The sequence below is a fragment of the Alligator mississippiensis genome, chromosome 7 (assembly GCF_030867095.1).
Source record: "Alligator mississippiensis isolate rAllMis1 chromosome 7, rAllMis1, whole genome shotgun sequence".
In the NCBI taxonomy this organism is placed as follows: Eukaryota; Metazoa; Chordata; order Crocodylia; family Alligatoridae; genus Alligator; species Alligator mississippiensis.
The window spans coordinates 49,740,556-49,756,173 of NC_081830.1; the positions used below are offsets into that span (position 1 = coordinate 49,740,556).

The window sequence follows — 15,618 nt, forward strand, 5'->3', positions numbered from 1 at the left end:
AGGACAAGTTGCCATCATCTAGTCAATTATTAAAGTACTCAACTAGCAGCCACTAATGTATTCATACTTTCCACCTCTCTCCTCACAGCCCCCCCTTTCCCACTCCAACTCCATAATTTATCTTGCATTTTAATTTTCCATTTATTAAATGCATTCATTTATCACAGTGTTCAGAAAACCTGCAGGAGAAATTGAGACGAATGTCTTCTTAAGTAGCCCTGTTTACCAAGCCGCAGCAGCAGCAGCAGCTCTAAAACATCCAGGCTGGCTTGGAGCAGAAGTGCTGCCTACTGGGAGCAAGGCCCCTGGGTTAGGCTACCACCTCCTTGGTAAAAATTTTAAATCATTTGAATTCAGTGACAACTGCATTATGCAAATGGATACAGTCATTTATAACTGTTACAGCTGTAATAGCGCAGGGTTTTAGGGCCTCGGTGGGATTTTAATACAAAGATCCCCGTTTCCTCTTTCTGTTACAGAGGTGCTGCGAAAATCACTGTCTATAGCAAACACACTCTGAAGGAAACAGACCTGCAAAAATATTTAAAAAGAATATTATCTTTTAATAAAAGAACTAAGGGACTTAGGGATGCCTGGTAAGCCACAGGTAATAACAGTATGAAGATATTTTTTCCTCTAGTGAAGCTTACCTTTTAAATAAAAGCAAACAGTGACATTTTATACTAACTATCTCAGCAAAGCCATGCAGGAGAAAATGTAAGAACATAATGGGGGAGATTTTTCAAAGGCACAAATGGAAGAACTAGAGATCCATCTCCCACGAACAGCCTGACAGGACTGGGTGGGTTACTGCCATTTTTACTTTTGAAAAGACAGAAATTTTATTCTCTTATTGCTACTGTTTTTTTAAATGACTTTTACTCGTTTCTAATGTGAGCTCGTTATATTATGGGCTCCTTTATCAGCCATATTACTGCAATATCTGGAGTTCATGTATTCTTTACTGATGAACAGTAGATTAGATGCGCAAATCACTCCTATTAACAACAAGGGATGCAGGAGTTCACCTGGCTAGCTGTGCCACACAGGAAACAAACACCCTACATGTACAGGATCCTTTAGGGATAGCAGCCTTCAGCATGTTCAGCAGATTTGATAGCCAATACCTTCGTAGAGTGGCCATGTTAAACAGCAACTGCCTCTGCTACAGTATCTCAGTGGCCCTTTACAAAGTCGGACCTACAAAAGTCTCACAGGTGTGTTTTGGCATCTGTTGAGCTCTGTCATATTCTATCAGAGTTCATGGGCTCCATGAATACGAATAGACTTTTGAAAAAAAATGATCGACCAGGTGTTACTGTAAATGGAAGCAGAGCTATCACACCCATAAATCAGAGAGCATATAAGCAGTCGCATACTAAAATAAAGACTATTTCAAAGGCTTGAGCCATACATCTGTGCCTTGTACTTCAAACATACAACACTGTAGCATTGTTTTGTTTTGAAGAAGTATTTAAAATGCTTTGCTAACCATCTGCTTTTGCCTATCCTGTTACAATCAGCCCAATCTAGCAAAGATTTGAAAGATGCCCGCCTGGCATAGCACAAAAGGGAAAGCCCTGCGGTATTAATTCTCCCAATAAAATCTCGCACAAGCTGCCTGGAGATAGGGTATCAGTTGAAACCATAAACCCATTTATAGCTGACAAGAAGATTAATGACTTGTCCTGCACCGATTTCCTCCTATTAGCTATCAGTGGATCTGCTCCATCTGTCATTTCACAGGGAAAAACCTATACAGATTTAGTTTCCCAATGACTTCCAAATTGGCCTTGTCATAGAAACAGACTACTCACATTTGGTAACAACACCTTCCAAGTGGATGATGTTGGGGTGGTCAAACTGTCCCATGATGCTGGCCTCACTCAGGAAGTCCCTCCTTTGTTTATCAGTGTAGCCAGCTTTTAGAGTCTTGATAGCAACACAGATCTCTCTTTTTCCTGGCACTTTGAGACGTCCACTGCATACCTCACCAAATTCACCTGCAGCGAAAAGACCAAACACTTAGCTATGAATCACTGATACATGTGAGACTGTTGCCAAGATGTAAATTGTCAGTGCTCTTCTGAACAAGCCAATTTATTTTAAGGAGTTGTTAAGCTAAGGATAATTAGATCCCAGGGCACCTAAACAGCAATAAAGCTATGTGTTATAAAACCAGATTTACTACAGAAATGCAGATGTCCTGAAACTTACCCACACCTATGACTTTTTCAATCTTTATACAGGAGGCATCAATTTCTTTGGCAAATTCCCGCACAGCTTGGTTTGGATCCTCATATGTGAAAGGATCCACATATGTTCTAACACCTGCAAGGCAAAAATGTTTTATTTGAAGTCACTGATCTACATGCTGCTGAGCACAGAACATATGAGAACGATGTCTTAATGGTATCCAACAGCAAGGAAAGTGTAAAAAAAAAAATCACCATAAGCTAGGAATGACTGAAGAAAGAGAAAGAGATTTCCCAATGGGATTTTTTATGAAAAAACATTTTATTTCCTACATACTGCAAAAAAATCAGGCATCTGCCAGTGAATGAACTGCACTAATTACTATCAGTACTACTAGCTAGCTGCAGCTCGGGGACCAAGAGAATAATATGCACCAAACTACTATTTTGGGGTCAGACTTCTGAGCCTGCCCCACACTCTGTATGATGGAAGCAACAGCATATTCAGTCTTCACGAAGGTATGCATTTCCTCTGAAGCACCTTCTCTGATCCAGCCAGAAGTATCTGTTAAGTGTGTTGTGGGGAAAATTATGGCTAGTCAATATCACCCAGAAACAGAAGTCATGAAAACCTTTCACTGGGAAAGAATAATGCAGAAAAAAGGGTGATTCTAGAAAAATTCCCTCAAAATCCCACAAGTGAATGTTTTTGAATGTTTCTAGCCAAACATATTTGTCTGCTACTAAGATGCTTAGTTCTGGTGAAGGAAAGCAAAAAGGAAAACAAAAATATTCATCTCAAGAATGTCATGCCTTATTTTCTAAGCATAGAACATGCTTTGTGAACCAAATAAAAAAACCCCAAGCACCACTGCCTTTTACCTTGATTCAGATGTTTCTCCTCATCTGCCTCTTGCTTAGCTTTACTGTACTTACTGCGTCTGTTGGAATGAAAAAGAGCATTGCAATTCAAAAAGAATATCTTACTCGGATAGGATCTCAGTCCTCGTGACCTGCCGAGACTTGAATTATTGTACCTGCCAGGACTCACATTTTCTGTTTCTCTTGCAACAGCTGAAGACCGAACTTATGCCTACCAAACTGCAGGAAGCTCTATTCCTTATGCTGGTTTAGGTGTTAATTAGAGGTGCACCGATACATCGGTCCATATCATATCGGCACTGATAAAAGGAAAATTGACATCATCGGCAATCAGCTTTTTTGGCTGATATGACCAATAACGTCATCAATAAATGCTGTGTGCATGTGCGCAGCCACACCCTGACAGGGCCAGGAATGGAGCCAGGCAGCTTGGGGAGCAGTGTCCAGCCAGTAAGTCTGTTGGGGGAAAGGGGTCAGGGGGGCAGATCGAGGTCCTCATGGTTAGGGAGGTAGTGGGGCTGGGAGGGGGGCTATAGCCACCTCAAAATTCACCGTAGCCACCCCCCTGAATCCCTCCCTCCCGGCACCGCTGCTGCTGGCCCCAGCCCACAGCAACAGACTGCCCTTGCCTCGCACACAAATCCAGGGGGCATGTGCCCCCCCTCCCCCCATGCCTCCCCAGGGATGTGTACAGTGGTGGAAACCTCCCCTCATCCCCACCCGCAAGCCCTGGATGAGCTGCTCGTGGCTCTATCCCATGTCCTGCCCCACCGCCCAGGCTGTGCAGCACCTGCCCCTGCTGCAGCCCAGCCCCACTCCTTCCCTCACCATGGGGGCCTCAATCGCCCCCCCACCCCCTCCCCTTCCCTCTTCCCCATCTCATCCCCCTAACAGGCTTATCAGCTGGACGCTGCTCTCCAAGCTGTCAGGCTGCATATCAGCAATTGGATCAGTATCAACCAATATGGCTTGTTAGTAATCAGCCATTGGTCAGCTCAAAAAAATCTTTTATTGGTGCACCCCTAGTGTTAATGTCATCTCCAAAGGTATAAAGGGAAACAAAAAACAAATTCACATCCGATTCACCAGGTACATGCCTGAACTTGCCATTTACATTCCCCCCTTCGCTTTTCTAATTTCCAACTATTTACTTTGAGTCTCCCTTGCTTACCTTTAGCTTTCCTTCACTCATTTTTCCCCCTCATCCATCCCTTCTCTACCCATTGTTTTCCTTATTTCCACCAATTTACTTTCTCACTGACCTTCTGTCACACTTTTAGCTTCTTTCATTCCTTGGAGATCTCAGAACAACAACAGAGTTTCCCTATGCCTGAAGAAGGGTACTTGTGCCCAAAAGCTTGCAAAGAAATTTGTTCCAACTACTCAGCTGGTCTAATATAAGATATCACATCTATCCAAAGAACCGTGAGAACCTTGCCTGCCTATGTCCTTAGACCAACACAACTGGAATCAAAAGCCCTGCAAATTTGCATCTCTGGATTTAAGACAGGGATGGACAATTACTTGGGCTAGAGGGCCACTTAGGGAGTTCTGCTGAGCTGTTGCAGGCTGGGTCAGCGCACACTCCCTCACCCCACCCCACCCATTCAGCAAAGTTGACCACAACGCTCTAACTGGTTCTGCCCTGGGGCCTGGTGTTCCTGGCCCAGAGTCTCCATGGAGACTGGCTCAAGGCCTCCACAGGCAGGGTGTGTTTGGCCAGGTAGATGGGATGGGGCCATAGGTGGGTGTGCAGCAGCATTGGAGAGCAGGATCTGTGGCTGGGGGCCAGGCCAGGATCTTGAGGCAGTGAAAGCATGGGGCTTGGGCCCAGGGCAGAGCCATAACCCACTCCTGGTACATCCTTGCCCACAGAACCAGTGTCTGTTGCAGAGACACGCGGGCAGATCATGGTTCCGCTCCATGCCCTGGCCATGTGCTGTCACCACCCCAACATCCCAGGCCTGGTCCCACCAGGCCTGCTCTTGGATGTCGCTCCCTGCCCACTCGTGGCCACATCCCATTCACCTGGCTGAACGTACCCAGTCTGCACGAATCCCAGGCCAGTCTCCATGGAGATCCCACCCATCCATTCTGTCCAGTATCCATGGCAGTGGGTGCAACATGGACAGGCCAGGGTGCTCAGGCAATGGGACCAGGACCAGCAGCAGTAGGGATACTAACAACGGCAGCCGGAAAGGAGTGCCACTCTCAGAGATGCCAGGAAATGGAGTCCAGCCACTGTGCTGCCCCAGCCCCACTGTGTGCCTGAGGGTGGCAGGACTGGCCACATGCACCATGGCTCAGGTTGGTCCCTGCAAATGGGCTTGGTGGGGCCGAGACATCTGGCCCACAGGCCACATTTTGCCCACCCTTGATTTAGGAAGATAGAACTCTTTTGCTTTTAAAAAAGAGACTTTTGCAATTCAAAGGCCAAATTTTAAAATGAGACCCAACTGGGCAGTGAGGGGGGGTTTCATCACAAGTAAATTTGGATGGAAATGCTAGCACAGATGTCTAAGTGACTGGCTTTCATGTACAACTGAATTAGACACCTGAATGTCAGCATTTGTACCCATATTTGATTGCAAGAACAATACTGAATGTTTCAGTTTACTACATGCTACAGGATTATTAATATGATAAATTCTACTGTATATTAAGTTTTATTTTTATGCATGTACACATAACTTACAATTTATGACTTTAATAAAAAAAAAGCATATGAGTTCAGTTGTGTGTGTGAATCTGAACAAAGTTTATACAAAAAAAAATCTGTGAAGAAGGACTTTGACAGGTTTTCTTTGGCTCATTAGCTACATAGGAAGTACAGGCCCAGGAATAGTGGCAAGGTAAAAATCTCCCCAAAGCTGAGGTTTGTTGTTGATCAAATCTCAGTTTGCTTGAACCTACTGAAGTCTGCAGGAAAATTTTCAAGGGTTCCTACCAGATCTGGCTCAGCAAAGGGAATGGGACTGGAAGCAACAGGGAGAAATAGGAGGGCAGTGGGACAGGGGGGAGGAGCAGTTGTGTGGAGACAGACTCACAGGGCAGGGAGACCGAGACAAATTTCAGGGGAGATGATTGAGACAACACTGAACAGGGTGGATTTGATTTAAATCAAATTGATTGAAATCATGGTTTAAATCATGAATTTAAATCACTGTTCAGAAAGCTTTGATTTAATCATTGTTTTCTACAAAAAGTGCATTTTTGTTGTTTGATATCCTTTATTCATTTAACTTCTTGAAACTTCACACTTTTAGAGAAAGATAAGGGCTTGATTGTGTGTACACAAACTTGCAGAGAGAAGAGAAGGCTGGGTGGGAGTGCGGGGTTTGCAATGGTGTGCGGGGGCCAAGGCCGGCAGGGCCCAAAGCAGAGTGGCAGGAGCACAGGGCCTGGGCTGGAGGGGGCTCTATAGAGCCAGGCCAGCTCCCCCCTCTCCCTGCTGGTGCAGCCCACCCCAGCTCCATAGAGTCCCTGCCAGCCCTGCACTTCTGCCACCCTGCTCTGGGCCCCTGCCAACCCTAGCCCTTGCATACCAGTGCTGCCCTGCGCTCCCACCCAGCTATCACTACACTCCCGCTCACTGCCACTTGCCCCCCCGCCTGCCACCATCATTTTCGCACTTTCCTGCCCACCACCATTGTTCCTCCCCACCCACCCCTTGCCCACCAGCTGCTTTGGCACCATGTGTTTCCCAGCTACATTACTACATTACAGGACCTGGCCCAGTCCTGAGGACTGGGGCAATCACCTGCGGTCCTCCCCTGCTTCACTGCCCCCCCCCCCCAGTTCTTAGCTGAATTTCCCTCTCAGGCAAAGGGAGGCGGGGAACATCCCCAAGGTCCCACGCCAGAAGCCTCTACAATGCAGAGGCTTCTGGTTGGGGGGCTGGGAGTGGGGCAGGGCCTGGAGGGGCTTGCTGCTGTGGCTGCTGGGTCCTGCCACTGGCTCCCCTTTGGTCTTATTGCCACTGGTGCCTTGTCATCTTTGACAAGCAGATAAATATTAATTTTCTAAATTTTGGGGGGCCCTGCAAGCCTGATAGAACAGCCTGGTAGGCTGTATTTGGCCCATGGGCAATATCTTACCCACCCCTGGAGTAGAATAAGGAGCCAATGTAGGGGAAAAATAGGACAGGGACAAGTTGGGCATAGGGGATAGGGCAAAAAGAGGAGGATGAGAAGAATGATGTGTGGCCACTATAAACACTCCGTTCCAGAGCCTTGGATTCCCTAATCTCACTATTTGCTGTCAGCCAAAATCTGGTGGCAAAGTATGTCTTATTCCCGCCATTGTAGCATCCCCTAACTTTTGAGTGCTTGCCTCTGAAACTTTTTTTTTTTTTTTTAAACGTGGGTTCTTGTGTGCACTGTATGCTAAATAAATAAAATGGAGAGGGAGGGGGGTGGAAATTCAAGCTGTATTAAGAGCCAACCACTGTCCTTGATCCAGGATAGCTCTGAATAACATCAGTGGGAATTGTGTTCAGGCACCAAGGATGACATATGGCATAAATGTCTGGGAACTTTTTTTTTTACTGGTTAAAGTGAATTAAAATCAAATCACTTCAAACTACAGAAAATGCACCCTGAATGCAAGCAACAATTTAAGCAGTTTTTTTAGTTCCTCAGGGGTGAGCCATGCTAGTGTGAACTGAACTAAGCCCACTGTTAATTCCCCAACTTCTGCAAATCAATGGGACCTACGTAGGATCCACATCAGCAAAACATTTGGCCTGGCATCTATAAGAGCACAGCAGGAAGTGATCTTTGGCAAACTGGGACAAGTCAGCACCACTATTACTGAGCATGTATAGAATGCCTTCAGTTAAATAAAGCATTACCATACAGCCTCTTGTTCAGGAGAAGATATTCTAAATGTTATGTATGACCCTTCCCACCAATTTTAATTAATATCCAAATACAGATGTGAGAAAAGAACAGCAAGTGTTAAAAATTACTTTTAGATGTTTTTAAAATCCTTTTTATCTTACTTGAAAAAAAACCCCAAAACCCTAAATCTTAATTTAACCCCCCCCCAACACAAACCCCAGGATGTATAGCAGGTAAAAGGAAACAAAAAGATTACTGTTCAAACAATGTAATTGTAGCTTATTAACTTTTAATAATACCTTCCAAACTAACTACCTAATTCCAACTTCTACCTTTGTCACCTGCTGACCTTTTCCCCTTGGCTTGGGGCGGGACTCTTAGGTTTACTATTGTCCCTGTAAGAAAACCCCTGGAAGCTCATTATTCAGTCACTAAGCCATAGGGAGGCGAGCTAGGCATGAATTGACATTCTCAGACAGCTCACCTGAATGACAGGAGACCTTTGTCATAGATTTGAATTCCATAATTATAGGGATTTTGCTGGTGGTGATTAAAAGGGGTGGTGTTCAGAGAAAGAATACAGAAGCTTTCAGGAACTATAGGGCTCAGAGATGCAGGCAAGCCTACAAGTGGAACTTGGAGATAAAGAATGGGTAGGCCTTCCCACATAGGCCTGTACCACAAACAACAAAAGGGGATATTAGTGGGTATTGTGGTGAAACAGCATGCACTCCGTGTGCTGCTCTCACTGCCATTGCAGTGCTTCTGCCATCTTTACCATTCATGAACAAAATAAGAAAAGGGTAGAGCAGCTCTGATTAAATACAGACTGCAGTGCATAAACACAAGGCTAAAACTGAGGTAACATACTGTCCCAAAACTCATTAGCAAGAGGTGAGCAAACCTATTCAACAAAATTCAGACAGCAGAAGGTAAAGCAATCTAATAGCCAGGAGATTTTCTTATATGACACTTTTAAATAACCAAATGTGTAGAACTGTGTAGATGTCATTTTCCTCTGTCCAACCCCTTCTTAAAATAAAATATTCACACCAAGTGTTTCCCAGGTACTCTTTAAAAGCTACCTTTGAAATAATCTAAAATTAGAAGTGTGCTTTTAGGAACCACTGTTTAGAAAGACTCAAGATGCCATCTGCCCTCTGCTCTATGAATTTGTATGTTTTAATCTAAGCAAGTTTAAACTAGCATTTAAGTGGATTAATTTTCATGTTAACACAAACTCTCATAGCGACTGAACAGAACAATGTTTTTGAGCTGCCTGCAGGGAAGCAGACAGTGAGATCTTTCAAACAAACAAACAAAACAAACAAACAGCAGAGCAGGTGAGTTCTGTTTTCCAAATTCTGAAGTAAGGACATGAAGAACTCAATGACACATGGCAATAATAATCCAGTTTTCAAATGTGGGGACCTTAAATGTATGTCCCGATCCCACATACCTATGCTGGCAAACCCTCTTAGTACAGATGGTTTGGTAAACAAAATAACCTTTACTGGTATAAATGACATACACAACAGACTTTCTATGAAAACTTAAAAACATAAACCCCCTTCCCAGCAACACCCTCCTAGCCACTATAGATGTTACCAGCTTATATACCAACATCCCACACCAGGATGGCATGCAACCCTGTATTACATATCTACAAGAGCAAGATTACAACTCAGAGTACAAACCCAAAGATATTATTGAATTTATACACTCATCCTCACGCACAACTATACTTTCAATAACCAACACTTCCCCGAGACCATGGGCACAGCTATAGGCATTAAAATGGTCCCACAGTTTGGCAACCTTTTTATGAGCCATCTGCAAAAAGAATTCCTCAAAGACTGCACCATCAAACCCTTGCTATACTTAAGATATATCAATGACATCTTCATAATTTGGACTGAAAACCTGCAATATCTGATTGAGTTCCATCAGAAATTCAACATTCATCAGCCCTCTATCAGACTCTTTCTTGAATACTCCAGGACCAACATTTCCTTTTTAGACATGACGATCACTATCCAGAATGGTAAAATACAGACCACCACATACAAGAAACCCATGGACCAACAGACATATCTACACAGAACTAGCACCTATACACACATCTACGCATATCTACACAGAACTAGCACCTGAGGGTGCTGAGAGAGCTGGCTGATTGCAGAGCCATTGGCCATCATCTCTGAAAACTCATGGTGATCAGGAGAGGTCCTGGCAAACATAGTACCCATATTTAAGGAAGGGAAAAAGGAGGATCCAGGGATCATTCAGCCTCACCTCAGTCCCTGGAAAAATCATGGAGCATATCCTCAAGGAATCCATTTCTAAGCACTTGGAGGAGAATAGGGTGATTAGGAACAAGTCAGCATGGATTCACCAGGGGCAAATCGTGCCTGACCAACCTGATTGTCTTCTATGATGAGATGACTGGCTCTGTGAATGCAGCAAGACCGTTGGATGTGGTGTACCTTTATTTTAGCAAGGCTTTTGATATAATCTCCCACAACATTCTCCCAGGCAAGCTAAGGAAGTATAGACTGGAGAAATGGACTGTAAGGTAGATAGAAAATTGGCTGGAGGATCAGTCTTAGAGAGTAGTAATCAATGGTTTGATGTTTAGTTAGCAGCTGGTATCAAGTGGAGAGCCCCAGGGCTCAGTCCTGGGGCCGGTTTTGTTCAGTATCTTCATCAATGTTCTACAAGATGGCATAGAGGGCACCCTCAGCAAGTCTGCAGATGACACCAAGCTGATGGGAGTAGTAGATACGCTGAAGGGTAGAGCTAGGATTCAGAGTGACCTAGACGAGGATTGGAGGATTGGGCCAAAAGATATCTTTTCAGCTTCAATAAGGATAAGTAGAAAGACCTGTACTTAGGACAGAACAATCCCTTGAACTGGTACAGGCTGGGGGCTGGCTAGCTGGGCAGCAGCCCTGCAGAAAAGGACCTGGTAGTTACAGTGGACCAGTGTTTCCCAACTTTTTCCAGCCCAAGGCACACATACTTTAATAAAAATGTTCCGCAACACACCTGTTAAAGCATTCCCCATCCTCATACCTATTGTAGCTCATTGCCATGGCAAAATTCCATGGCACACCTGTTCATTTCTGATGGCCCACTTTTGTGCCATGGCACACTGGTTGGGAAACACTGCAGTGGACAATAAGCTGAATATGAGCCAGCAGTGTGCCCTTGTTGCCAAGAAGGTTAACAGCATACTGGACTGCATTGGTAGGTGTGCTGCCAGTAGGTACAGAGAAGTGATTATTCTCCTCTATTCAGCAGTGGTGAGGCCACATCTGGAGTACTGTGTTCAGTTTTGGACCCTCCGCTACAGAAAGGATGTGGACAAATTGGAGAGAGTCCAGCAGAGGGCAACTAAAATGGTGATGGGGCTGGGAGACATGACTTATGAGGAAAGACTGAGGGAACTGGGCTTATTTAGTCTAGAGAAGGCTGAGAGGGGACTTAATAGCAGCCTTCAACTACCCGAAGTGGAGTTCAAATGAGGATGTAGCTAGCGGTTCCCAAACTTCTACACATACCACAGTTTGTGAACTGCTGACAGATAGACTGTTCTCAGTGGTGGTAGATGACAGAACAAGGAGCAAGGTCTCAAGTTGCAGCAAGGGAAGTTTAGGTTAGCTATTAGAAAGAATTTTCTCACCAGGAGGGTAGTAAAACACTGGAACAGGTTACCCAGAGAGGTGGTGGAAGCTCCATCCTTGGTGGTTTTCAAAACCCAACTAGACTAAGCTTTGGCTGGGATGATCTAGTTGGGAATGGTCGTGCTTTGAGCAGGGGGTTGGATTAGATGACCTCCTAAGGTCCCTTCCAACCCTAATTTTCTATGGGTCTATGAAATATAGACATTGGATTTATGATACATTATAACCTGCCTAACATCTAACTCCCCAGGTAACCTCTCTACTACTTACCATCTATATTCATCCCCCCTCCCCTCCCTCTCACCCACTGACTACCTCAATTTACATCTTCACTGACTGGCTTTCTTGCATGCATACTAGCCTCTAACTTCTTTACTATTCCAGGAAGAGGATAGACCAACTGCAGGCACTTCCTCAGCCTGACAAAGGGTGTGTGCACCCAAAAGCTTGCAAAGAATTTTTCCAACTATCTCAGTTTGTTTAATAAAAAATATCGGATTTACCCAAAGAATGTTGTCTGCCGACATCTAAACTGGCTTGTACTAGTCTGGAAAAATCACAAACAAACAAAACAAAAACCAAAAAAGAACCTTATTTATTAATTAATCCAAATTATAAAATAACAGTTCCAACATTCAATTTCTAGTGTGGATTACAGCTCAGATGTCTTCTTAAGACACCCACTATTACAAACTGAGTTCTTTTAATGATATTTCCAGTTATTGGAATCTACATAGTGAGTCAGGCAGTGCACAACTGGTATTCACAGAAATATCTGCAAAGAATCACCACAGATCTTACTGTCTTAATATTTCCTTTATTTTGCTATGTCCCCTTCCACAGTCTCTCTGAAGCCTGCTGGGGACATCTTTGAACGCACTGCCACCTAACTTAGGCTAGACTTTCCTCCTTACTATCAGCTTGCTCTATATCTGCTCTTTGTCCAATTTAAGCACTTCTATGCAGAGATAACTAAGCAGACAGACAGAGTGGGGAGAAGAATTGGCTGAGTACACAGCATCAGTGAGTCTGTCAGCTACCTGGCTCCAGGCAGCCTTTCCTTTGACAGCTTTATGGCCAATACTAAAGAGAATCAATATGAGGGCAAGGGGTTGACATTTCATTTTCTAAAAAGTGATCCATTGAGGGCCAATCACCAAGCAGTGTTTATCAGCCTTGGGAAGTGACATTTTTTTTATTGGGGGAGGAGGGAAAGGAATCATGTCAGAGCAACTCGACAGGCTCAATTCTCCAAGGTGGCGACTCATAATTAGAAATCCAATGTTTCCTGCTATCAATCCTGCCTTAAATAATAAAATGATCAATAAAAGCAGAGAGGAGATTAAGTCATCAAGCTCCATGATGCTATTTTTTGTTGCAATAGCTTTTAATAAACCTGTCTCTCTGCATTACATTTTCATATGTTCTTTTCCTCTTTCTTCTTGCCAGCACGGATGCTTTGAGCTAAACACCCACAGAAAGCCATTACAATGCATGACTACTTACCAGATATTATAATCACACTGATTTAACTGCTCTTTTCTAAGATGATTTAAAGTGAAAGAGTAAATGAAGAGGAAGTTGTGCCCATTTATGGCTGATGCAATCAAACACTACTATGGAGAGTGGCACAGCTTGCATTCTTTCTCCTGTTTTGATTTGTGGCAATGGTACTTACAGCTTTCTTGCAGGTTAATAGTGAGAGAAAACACAGTCAGGTTGATCTATTTTGAAATGGGAATGCTCCCTGAAACACAGGGTCAAAACTGCTTTAATTATGTTTCCTGCTACATTACTCCCCCTATACTCATAATATGGAGTAACTAGTTGTTGCTTCTTTTTTAGTGTCTTTTCTCCCCACAACAGAAGAACTAATCTGAGGGCTAAACAAAAAATCATAAGCAAGATCTTCTGTGGTTCCCCCTGCAGTTTACTTCACCATTACACTACCCTTTTCCCCAATCCGAGAAGATTCATTGACCTCCTACTCATTTAACTCAACATTAGATTACAATGTCTACAGATCTTCAGTTGGCTGGCTTCTCAACCTCAGGTATTGGAATCAGCTTTGCATCTGAAGGACAAATAATGCTGGAACTATTACCATTACATTACATGCTGCTGTGGTACTAATGTTGAGAAGATCAAAGCTACATGGAAGAGGTCTTATAATGCAAATGCACTGTTTATGATGCTAATCAAAGAATTCAGCTTTGTTTGGAGGAGACAAAAAGCTCCCTCATGAAAGAGGGAGAGAGGGAGAGAAGCTTAAGTTCTTACCTCCTGCTGATGACAAAGGCAGCAATGAGAATGACTACAAGAACAACACTGCCAGCCACTGAGACCAGAAGAACTGTGGGATTGGTACCATCGCCAATGATGGGGGAAGGAACTAGAAACAGCAAAGATATTCATTAGTATTAAGCAGCTATGAGACAGCCACCTACAGTAGAAAATCATCCTGGGTAGCACTCAGTGTTTCTTCCTGATTTGCTTAGGCAGTTTAGAGAATTAGACAAAGCAACTCTCCAGCCTTCACTATGTATTCATTTGACACAATTTTCAAAGAAGGCCCCAATTAGTTAAAGGCATTATGTTCAACGATGATTTGGGGAACTTGGACTCCTACGGAACAAGGACTCCCACTCCTTTGCCCCTCAATGCTTAGTCAGAGGGCATAATGACTATTTTATTGCCCACCGATTTGCTTCCCACTTAAATATTTTAAAAATGAATCAGATGCTTATTTCATCATGGATACAGACAGAACAAACTGTTTTAAAACATCTTCCTTCTTCCTGGTGGATTGCACATTTTAAGTTTTTCAAGCCACGCCCAAGTGTTGTTAACAAAGAATGACATGACCTGAACTGATATATCCAGATTGGTATGACAGAAGTTAAAGAAACAGGTCTAGTCATATCCTCTTCTGGTACTGTCTTGGGAAGCAATCACTTCAGTCATATTTTTGTAGGCAATGGATCTTTTACTTTGACTTTAAGAAGAGAGAACCTACCCACAGATGGAATAATCCAAACATACCTCTCTGCAAAAGAAAAAAAATGCATGGAAATCCTCACCAAATGATGTTGAGACTTTACAAAAACAGACTAGGGATTTATTCACTTCTAGATGAGATTTATATTTTGAGGACATTGGAGATAAAAATCCCTCTTGAGTCAATGGAAAAACAGGCCTCAGAGTATTTATTGAGTATACCTGTTCCCATATATCAATAATTTTTCATTAAGAATTTGTAAGCATCTTGTATGCAAGTATGCAGCATATCCAAGTAGCTATCAAGTTTATCAAGTCAGAATTAAAGAGAATTAGAGAAGCAACAGTAAAAATGGCAGTCAACAGCCATGTTTTTAAGTTGTACTGCTGTCCAAATGCTCAATACAGATGTTCAATTCACAGAAGCGAAAGAAGTGCAACTTCAGGAAGCAGCTCAATCAAATTCAGTCTTTTGGAAAAAAAATGACAAGAGTGAGAAAGAGAGAGAGAGGGAGAGAGGATTATTTGTCCTGACAGCCTTCTGCCAGCAATGGCCATGTTATTACCTGTGTTAGTGGTGAATTCAAATGGTCCGCTGAAGTCCCCATATCCTGCTGCTGTCCTGGCCCGAACATGGAACACATATGAAGTCAAAGGGTTCAGGCCTTTGATGTCTGTGTTCCTAGTAGCTGTTTTCACAATGCGATAGCTGCGCTCATTTTGGTCCTAACAGCAACAAAACACATAAAATGCCCCACTGCATGATAAATCCTGGATCCCTAATACACTGTTACATCTATTTTGAGGAGACACCTTATAGCAATGGAACTTTCAAAATATCCTTGTGCGGTTTTTGTTGTTATGCTTAATTAGTACGGGGTTTTGAAAGAGATTTTGGGGAAAGCCACAAAAGACGGTAGAGATGTAGATCTGGTGTTTCGGTATCAGTGATTATTTAAGAAATTTAAATTTAATAGTGAAATACTTTGGAAAGTAGTTAGATCTGTGATCTCACAA

At 43.3% G+C, this 15,618-nt stretch overlaps 1 protein-coding gene across 1 annotated transcript in view; it reads right to left on the bottom strand.

Annotated features, from left to right (window-relative positions):
* EPHA4 (EPH receptor A4) overlaps positions 1 to 15,618 on the bottom strand; it is a 148,449-nt gene that overhangs the window by 20,528 nt on the left and 112,303 nt on the right. The window contains exons 7-11 of the mRNA XM_006266068.4: positions 15,168 to 15,327; positions 13,885 to 13,996; positions 3,078 to 3,136; positions 2,218 to 2,331; positions 1,818 to 2,003 (exon numbers count right to left, since the gene is read on the bottom strand). Coding sequence (XP_006266130.1) covers positions 1,818 to 2,003; positions 2,218 to 2,331; positions 3,078 to 3,136; positions 13,885 to 13,996; positions 15,168 to 15,327 — 631 coding nt within the window. The remainder of the gene's footprint in view (positions 1 to 1,817; positions 2,004 to 2,217; positions 2,332 to 3,077; positions 3,137 to 13,884; positions 13,997 to 15,167; positions 15,328 to 15,618) is intronic.